Here is a 9,226-nt window from a genome sequence, read left to right as displayed (position 1 = left end):
AGATCCTCCCTGTGATTTCCCTCTGGACATGGATCCCCTCTCCTACCATGTACATTATTCTAAAAACGTAAAGACAGCAAAGCCTGCCAGAAATTGCTAAGGAAAATCTAGACTAAATGATGACTGCAAACCTCAAAGGAAGACAAGAACCAGACGTCTGACCCAGAAAAGAGATTCATGCCATCACCGTTTTTCTTCTTTCTGCAGTTTTGGAATATTATCTTGGTTGCTTACTTTGCTTGCTTAGTGTCGGATTTCAGGTCACGAATTCCAGTCCTATGTGTAAGGGAGTAACAAGTTAAAAAAAAAAACACCGACCTGTTGAGACACATTGCAATGCACCCTGCCAGCTGATAACATCAGAGAAAATTTCATGGCTGCAAGGCTGTTCCTGGCACCGATGATGTACGCAACTGAAGGCATGTCTGCGTATTTGAATTAAGCACGATAAGTGCCTTACACACGAGTGGTTCAAGCGTGCTCTTTAAAACATTTTCTAAACGGAAACCTTGTGCTTCCCGAGCACGGGACATCAGCGATGAGGAGGGAAACGCAGCGCCTCGGCCCTGGCGCGTTTCCGAGCTGTGAACACGAAAGCCCCGAGCAGCCCAGCCTGGCCGCACGCCGCGACCACCGCGTACGAGGCCTGGCGGGCCCCCGGGCCTCCTGCTGCCCGGGAAGGACCCACCGCGGAGCGGGCAGCCGCCGGAGCGCGCTGGGCGTCCCGAGGGGCGGCCCGGGGCTGCGGAGAGGCTCGCTGCGCCGGCTGCCGCCCCAAGCCGGTGTTGCTGGAGCGGGGGGCGGGACGCGGGAGCAGCTGCGCCGTGAGGAGGGAGGGAGGGAGGGAGGGAAGAGGCCGTCCCCGGGCAGCGGGCGGGGAGCGCCGGGCCGGAGGCCCCCGCGGGAGCCGCCAGCGGGGCCGGCGCGGCGAGACGCTCCCGCCGCTCCCCAGGGCCGCGCTCCATTGCCCGTGGTGCGCGGCCGGGCCGCGGCTCCGGCCCCGCCGCGGGCGGCAGCGGCATGGCGGGCGGGCGGGAGTCCGGCGTGGCCGCCGCTGTGCCGCTGCTGGCGCTGCTGCTGGCCGCGGGCCGGCCGGCCGCCGCAGGTAGGGCTGCCGCGGGGCGCCGCTGTGGCGGGCCGGGAAGCACCTGCGCCGGGCGGGGGAAGGGGCGGCGCGGCGGAGGGCGGCGCGGCGGGTCAGGCCCGGCAGCAGCCGCAGCCCCTCGGCGTGGGGCAGGAGGCGCCGGGCTGCGCGGCGGAGCCGGGTGGCTGGCGGGCCGCTCGGAGCGCCGGTGCCGTGGCGCTCTCGGCCGGCTCCGCTGACGGCGGCCTCACGGGTGGCCGGGACAGCGGCGGTTTTGCGAAGGTGTCGGTGTCCCCTGTCTTTGACATGAAGACCGAGCGTGTCCGCCCGGGCTCGAGCCTCTCTTGGTGCCCGTTTTCCCTCGCGGAGCGGAGTTGCCCATTCTCTATAGTTAGGCTTGATAATAAAACCAAACAAACAAAACCCAAGCAACGTGGATGAAACCCTCTTTTTTTTTTTTTTTTCTTTCTTTTTTAATACTGTCATAACTGTAATATGTCGTGAGGAAAGCACTAAGGCATTTGCAAGAGTGTACCCTGTGATTCCTTCCCCTCCTTCGGCGTGCATATGAACGAGGAGTCCTGACGTTAAGTATCAGCTGGCAACTGCAGGGATATGTGTTTCGGCATCTAGACTCAGCTGTCTGGTGCCTGGCTTTTCAGAGATGCCAAGGGCCTGCAAGCTCTCCCCATGGTGATGCATATTAAGGTGCAGGTCTTGGGCAGTCACCAAAACCATTGGGACAGCCAAAAACTTCAACCGGAAATTTCTTTTTCTTCTTGTGATATATCTTCAAGTAAATTATAGTCAGATAATCAAGTTTATTGTTTAAATACCTTTTAAAAATAAAGGCATTTGCAGAAGCGTGCTACTTCGTGCTCTTTGGAATCCCATGTGACATGAACCAATTGCCATAACTCCCTTTCTTTAGAAATACTGAGTGTCATGTTGGTTTCTGTGGTTGTATGGTGGCTGTTTTCACTAGATGACAAGACTAGTTGAAGATGAACTCCTAATATTTGATTGTAACTTTATGAAATAGTGTTCAGTTCTTCAGTCACTAATGAAGGCTGAAGTGGTAGTTTTTCTTACAGGATTACTTTTAGATATTACATGTGCAATACGCCTCTCTGGTCTTTCCATAAGAGAATTTCAATGCGTGGAGCTCTACTTGGTGTTCTCACTGGTTTTGTGATCAAAAAGCCTGCATGCAGGGTAGGGGGGGAAATTTTATTGCTTGTAGAGATGTCTCAGAGCTATCAAGGATGTCAAGGAGACCTAATCGCCATTGAAATTTCTCTAGCAATAGTAGCGTTGTCTTAAATGTCATGAGGAAGGGTTTTGTCATTGATTTTGCTGGCAGTAACGTTAGGCTAACCAGTAGAATCATAGAATCATAGAATGGTTAGGGAAGGGACCTCAAATATCGTCTAGTTCCAACTCCCCTGCCATGGGCAGAGAAATCCTCCACTACACCAGGTTGCCCAAAGCCCCAATCCAACCTGGCCTTGAACACTTCCAGGGATGGGGCATCCACAACTTCTCTGGGCAACCTATTCCAGTGCTTCACCACCCTCAGTGTAAAAAATTTCTTTCTTATATCTAATCTAAATCTCCTCTCTTTCAGTTTAAATCCATTGCCCCTTGTCCTATCACTACACGCCCTTGTAAAAAGTCCCTCTCCAGCTTTCCTGTAGGTCGCCTTTAGGTACTGGAAAGCTGCTGTAAGATCACCCCGGAGCCTTCTCTTCTCCAGGCTGAACAGCCCCAACTCTCTCAGCCTGTCTTCATATCAGAGGTGCTCCAGCCCTTGAATCATTTTCGTGGTCCTCCTCTGGACTCGCTCCAGTAGCTCCATGTCCTTCATGTGTTGGGGACTCCAGAGCTGAACACAGTATTCTAGGTGGAGTCTCACGAGAGCAGAGTAGAGGGGCAGAATCACCTCCCTTGATCTGCTGGCCACACTTCTTTTGATGCAGCCCAGGATATGGTTGGCTTTCTGGGCTGCCAGTGCACATTGCTGGCTCATGTTGAGCTTCTCATCCACCAGCACTCCCAAGTCCTTTTCCTCCTTGCTGCTCTTAATCCATTCTCCGCCCAGCTTGTACTTGTGCTTGGGATTGCCCCAACCCACGTGCAGGACCTTGCACTTGGCCTTGTTGAACTTCATGAGGTTCACACAAGCCCACCTCTCCAGCCTGTCAAGGTCCCTCTGGATGGCATCCCTTCCCTCCAGCGTGTCCACAACACCACACAACTTGGTGTCATCTGCAAACTTGCTGAGGGTGCACTCGATCCCACTCTCCATGTCTCCAACAAAGATGTTAAATAGCACTGTTTCCAGTACTGACCCCCGAGGAGCACCACTCATCGCAGGCCTCCACGTGGACATTGAACCATTGACCACAACTCTTTGAGTGCGACCATCCAGCCAATTCCTTATCCACCAAGTGGTCCATCCATCAAAACCATGTCTTTCCGCTTTAGAGACAAGGATGTCGTGTGGGACAGTATCAAATGCTTTGGATAAGTCCAGGTGGATGATGTCAGTTGCTCTTCCCCTATCCATCAATGCTGTAACCTCGTCATGGAAGGCCACCAAATTAGTCAGGGAGGATTTGCCCTTAGTGAAGCTATGTTGGCTGTCACCAATCACCTCCTTATTTTCTATGTGCCTTAGCATAGTCGCCAGAGGATCTGCTCCATAATCTTGTCAGGCACAGAGGTGAGACTGACTGGCCTGTAGTTCCCTGGGTCTTCTTTTTTCCCATTTTTAAAGATGGGGGCTATGTTTCCCTTTTTCCAGTCATTGGGAACTTCACCATATTGCCACGACTTCTGAAATATGATGGATAGCAGCTTAGCAACTTCATCTGCCAGTTCCCTCAGGATCCGCGGATGCGCCTCGTCTGGTCCCATGGACTTGTCCACCTTCAGGTTCTTTAGATGGTCTCAAACCTGATCTTCTCCTACAGTGGGAGGTTCTTCATTCTCCCAGTCTCTGCCTTTGCCTTCTGTGACTTGGGCTGTGCCGCTGGAGCTCTTGCCAGTGAAGACTGAGGCAAAGAAGTCATTGGGTACCTCAGCCTTCTCCATATCCCGGGTAGCCAGGTCCCCCGTTTCCTTCCAGAGAGGGCCTACATCTTCCCTAGATCTCTTTTTATCGCTGACATATCTATAGAAGTTTTTCTTGTTACCCTTGATGTCCCTGGCCAGATTTAACTCTATCAGGACTTTAGCTTTCCTAACCTGATCTCTGGTTGCTCGGACAATCGCTCTGTGTTCTTCCCAGGCTACCTGTCCTTGCTTCCACCCCCTATAGGCCTTCTTTTTGTGTCCAAGTTGGTCCAGGAGCTCTTTGTTCATCCATGCAGGCCTCCTGGTGTTCCTACCTGACTTTCTCTTTGTTGGGATGCACCGCTCCTGAGCTTGGAGGAGGTGATCCTTGAATATTAACGAGCTTTCTTGTGCCCCTCTTCCCTCCAGGGCCTTGTCCCATTGTACTCTAGCAAGGAGATCCCTGAAGAGGCCAAAGTCTGCTCTCCTGAAATCCAGGGTAGTGAGCCTGCTGTGCACCCTCCTTGCTTCTCTAAGTATCTTGAATTCTACCATTTCATGATGGCTACTGCCAAGGCTGTCCTTGAGCGTCATGTTCCCCACCAGCCCTTCATTGTTGGTGAGAACAAGGTCCAGCAATCACCTCTCCTCGTTGGTTCCTCTGCCGCTTGGAGAAGGAAGTTATCATCCATGCATTCCAAGAACCTCCTGGATTGCCTATGCCCTGCTGTGTTGTCCTTCCAACAGATATCAGGATGGTTGAAGTAAGCAGTACTGCTTTGAAAATGTGAAGCTGATAAAGCACTGTATGCCTGGCTGCTGCAGTAGCATCCTCAGTCCCTGGCGTTGCAGGCAGTGCAAGGCAAGGCCAAAGCAAGAGGGTTCATTCTCAAGCTGCAAGGTAGCGGCGTCAGCAACGCAGCCTGCTGCTTCTGCTGACCTAGGTGCCATAGGCAGGATGCTCTGGCTGAGCTGCCCTCAAGATGAACTCTGATGGGCCGTGCGAACTGGTATCACTATCAGGAGAGCTTGTTAAATTCCAGCTTTTCTCTCTTACTTCAGCTGCTGCTATAGCTATAGCCATACCTGGAGATAGAGAGTACCTGCTCCCAAAAATCTTAGAGTAAAATGGAAAAACAGTTGAAGGCTGGAAGGCAAAAAAAAACACTTAACAGCTCCTTATAGGCAGTGAACTGAAATTAGATGTTGTGGTTTTCCCAACTCTTCAGTGTGTTTCTGTGAACCAGAAATTAACATCAGCTCTGTTCCTATGATGTTCAGTGCTTTAACTACAGGACTATTTTTTATCTGGAAATCATAGAATCATAGAATGTTTTGGGTTGGAAGAGACTTTTAAACAGTCTGGTGTGTAAAGCATTTGTAGATGCAGCCCAGGGACGTCTCTCACTGTGTACATTTTAGGTGAGTGTAAGAGGCTTGCAGACCTTTATAGCATTTGATTTACCCACAAAATCTCACTGTCAGTCCTACAGTGTGACAAGTGAGAAAGTGTGAATCAACCCTGAAAACTCGCTTTTGAATCATAGAATCATAGAATGGCATAGGCTGGAAGGGACCTTAGAGATCATCTAATCCAACCTCCCTGTCATGGGCAGGGACGCCTCTCAACTAGACCAGGCTACTCAGGGCTCTGTCCAACTTGGCCTTGAACACCTCCAGAGAGGGGGCATCCACAACTTCTCTGGGCAATTTATTCCAAAGTCTTACCACTCTCGTACTGAAGAATTTCTTCCTAAGATCTAATCTAAATTTGTTCTCCTTCAACTTAAACCCATTTCCCCTTGTCCTATCAGTGGACACTCTTGTAAAAAGTCCCTCCCCAGCCTTCCTGTAAGTTCCCTTCAGGTATTGGAAGGCAGCTCTTAGGTCCCTCCAAAGTCTTCTCTTTTCAAGGCTGAACAATCCCAGCTCCTGCAACCTGTCCTCGTAGCAGAGGTGCTCCAGCCCCTGGATCATCTTTGTGGCCCTCCTCTGAACATGCTCCAACAGATCTATGTCTCTCTTATGATGGGGACACCAGAACTGGACGCGGTATTCGAGGTGGGGTCTCACAAGAGCAGAGTAGAGTAGAGGGGGAGAATCACCTCTCTTGACCTGCTGACCACACTTCTCTTGATACATCCCAGGATGCAGTTGGCCTTCTGGGCCGCATGAGCGCACTGCCGGCTCATGTTGAGCTTCTCATCTATAAACACCCCCAAATCCTTCTCTTCAGGGCTACTCTCAACCCATTCTGTGCCCAGTTTGTATTTGTGCCTAGGATTGGCCCAACCCAGGTGAAGGACCTTGCATTTTGACTTGTTGAAGCTCATGCAGTTTGTACTGGCCTGTTTCTCAAGCCTATCAAGGTCCCTCTGTATGGCATCTCTTCCCTCAAGAGTGTCCATGGCACCACACCTTAAAGGGCATTCCCAGGGAATCTGGCAGCTCCCTTTTCCACTTCATTTTTCGCGTGCCTCTTATGTGCTGTTAATGTCATCTGCTACCGTGTTAGATAAAAGGACAGAGATGGAGGTAGTATTTTTTCATTATGAAGTGTCCTGTTTTGGTTCTTTGTTTTCTTTCTGGCATTCTGCTGTGTTATTTCTGCTCTTTGTCCTTGTAACAAATCTTTATTACTGAAACCCCTGTTTTGTGAAGTGTCAGTGCTGTGTTCTGGTTAGTGTAACATTTGTAAACAAACCATACTACCTAAGATATTCTGTGGTATTGGTAGTGCTTTTCAGTCTCACCAGTTGATCGTATCTGTGATGCTGCAAGCGCTGAGTTTAAAAAGGGAGCATGCAAAATATGGTTTCATCTAGATGTAAGAGGAAATGAAGAAGTTATGAGTGCATTTTTATTTATGAAGATATATTTTTTGGAAGTTTTTTTTTCCCCAGGTGGTTATTAGTAACTGCTGCTGAATCAGATTGAAGGGATGTTGACTTTTTCCTCCCCCTGCAAAAGGAAGAGACATTGAGATTCATTGTAAAAGACAGGACTATCATCAGCATCAGATTACACCTGTATAAGAGCAGTCTTCGTTTCATCATGCTCGTGTAGTTCTAGTTAGTACTTTAAAGCCCATTCAGTCTAGTTTTAATGAACAATCACACAAACTGTAAGGTTTTCTAACATGAGGTCAGATTTCAGTCAGAAACTTGAGAAAAATCAGCTGCCAATCTGATTCTTCACTGCTGTTCAGAAGCAAAAAAGCAGATAAGAAATTATTTTAAGAAAGTAATCGCTGTCAAATTTTATAACTTCTAGTTTACTTGAGCTTTGAATCACCAGAACCAATCATCATTATTTGTAGAATATGCAGCTCCTGACAACTCCCTGAAACCTATGGTAATTTCTTTTACTATTTCCATTATATAGTGATTTTTATCACTGATGTGCTATAAAGTATGTACAGACCTTTCCAAAGTTCCATCAAATTGTTAGCCATGTAATATATTTTTCCTGAAAGAATTACTTTTCAGTTAGGACAGCTTCGTATAATTAATTCTTTGTATCCTATCCTCATAGCTTCTTTTTCATACCACTTGGAGAACTTTATTTCAGAAGCTTTAGTATAAATTAATCACTTTTAAAGTAGTTCTGTGCGAGTTCTAGAACCCAATATCTATTTCTCCAAAATGTTTTGTAATACTCTGAAGTTAGGATTCTCCTATAGTCAGTGGTTTCAAACATCTTACTGGCAGGTTCAAGGTGAAAGGAGGAAATACAACTAGACAACGAAATAAACGTACAAATCCCAAAGTTTTGGAACAGACACTTGCAGCATGTGAAAGAATCGCTTTGGCTCAGTTGTTCTGATAAATGATTCCAGCTGAATTCCTCAGCACAAAACTGAAACATGCTAAAGCTTTTGTAGGAGTAAAGTCAGTATTTGTAGACCACACTAGGGAATTCACTTTTGAGAGGACTGGCAGCTCTTCTGGTGGTGCAATGGATGAAGTGTTGTCATATAAAGCTCTGTTAGCTGGAAGGAGCTAGAGAAATGGTTTGATTCGGTGGGACAGCTCTAAGCATGTTTATCCTGCAGAATGTGAGCCTGTGCAATAATTGCAAATATATATATGAACATTGCATGCTGCCTTTTTTCTGGCAGAGGGCTGTTAAAAGCTCATTACATTAGGTACCTGGAATTTGGTACTCTTTTTCTCCCTTTTTAATCTGTCTCCACTTGTGCTGTACAATCAGAGTAAACAAGACTTTTGAAAGTTATTAATATCACAACAGCTTATTTATATTTGCTATTAACAGACTCTGAACACTTGTTTCCATCACTCAAATCTATCCCAAGGGAGAGTCTTCCTATTATATTTCTGTTGGAGGTTGCGTGCTGTTTTTCCTGTGGTTTAGGGGAACAAAATTGGGACCTGCGTCTTCATCGTTGGGACCTTTGTATTTTATCTTAGTTACAGCAGAAGCTATTTGGGACTCAGGACGTCTCTCATTGTTTGTCTAGTGTCTAGTGCATGAGGGCACTTCATGAGGCTTCAAGCTGTACTTTTATATAGCCTGGAAGTATTTTTACTATGTAGAAACCTGCCCTTATCTCTAGGTTGCACAATCCCTCCACCTCTCACTGACGCACCCTAAAAGACTTGGTAGTACAAAACAAATGTGTCAGTATGAAAAACAACTGCTCATAAGAGAGAAGGGTGGAGAGGAGGGACAAAGTTATACCGCTTTGGTTTCTCTACAGCCCTGAATAAGCTCTCACAGAATGTGCTTAGTAGTCTAATATTAGTGTGAAAAGGTCTGCTCTACCAAAGGAGAGGTCATACCTTTTTCAGCAACCACAAGGAGGAACAGGCTGCACATCCAAAATAGTAGAGAGTCAACAACATGCCTGAATTTGTCAGATGACAGGTAGAAAATCACTGTCATCTGGAAGATTAATATTTATCTGACCTACCTGTGCTGGTTGATTGCTGTTTCTGTTACACTTTCGTGAATGAGCTGCCGGGGACAAATCTTCAAGGTGCAAATCTCAGCTGGACAATGGGAAGCTTATTCATTCAAATAGCTGAAACAGGTGTTTCCTCTAGATATACTAGAGGTGATGAA

At 47.7% G+C, this 9,226-nt stretch overlaps 1 protein-coding gene across 1 annotated transcript in view; it reads left to right on the top strand.

Annotated features, from left to right (window-relative positions):
* The first annotated feature begins 538 nt into the window (after window positions 1-538).
* LOC104382096 (chondroitin sulfate proteoglycan 4-like) overlaps window positions 539-9,226 on the top strand; it is a 48,688-nt gene continuing 40,000 nt past the window's right edge. The window contains exon 1 of the mRNA XM_086629290.1: window positions 539-1,405. Within this exon, the coding sequence (XP_086485416.1) occupies window positions 539-1,405 (867 nt within the window). The remainder of the gene's footprint in view (window positions 1,406-9,226) is intronic.

The sequence above is a fragment of the Tauraco erythrolophus genome, chromosome Z (genome assembly GCF_009769465.1).
Source record: "Tauraco erythrolophus isolate bTauEry1 chromosome Z, bTauEry1.pri, whole genome shotgun sequence".
Classification (NCBI taxonomy): Eukaryota; Metazoa; Chordata; class Aves; order Musophagiformes; family Musophagidae; genus Tauraco; species Tauraco erythrolophus.
Note: the sequence above shows the minus strand (reverse complement) of the source record. Positions and strands in the feature narration are given on the sequence as shown.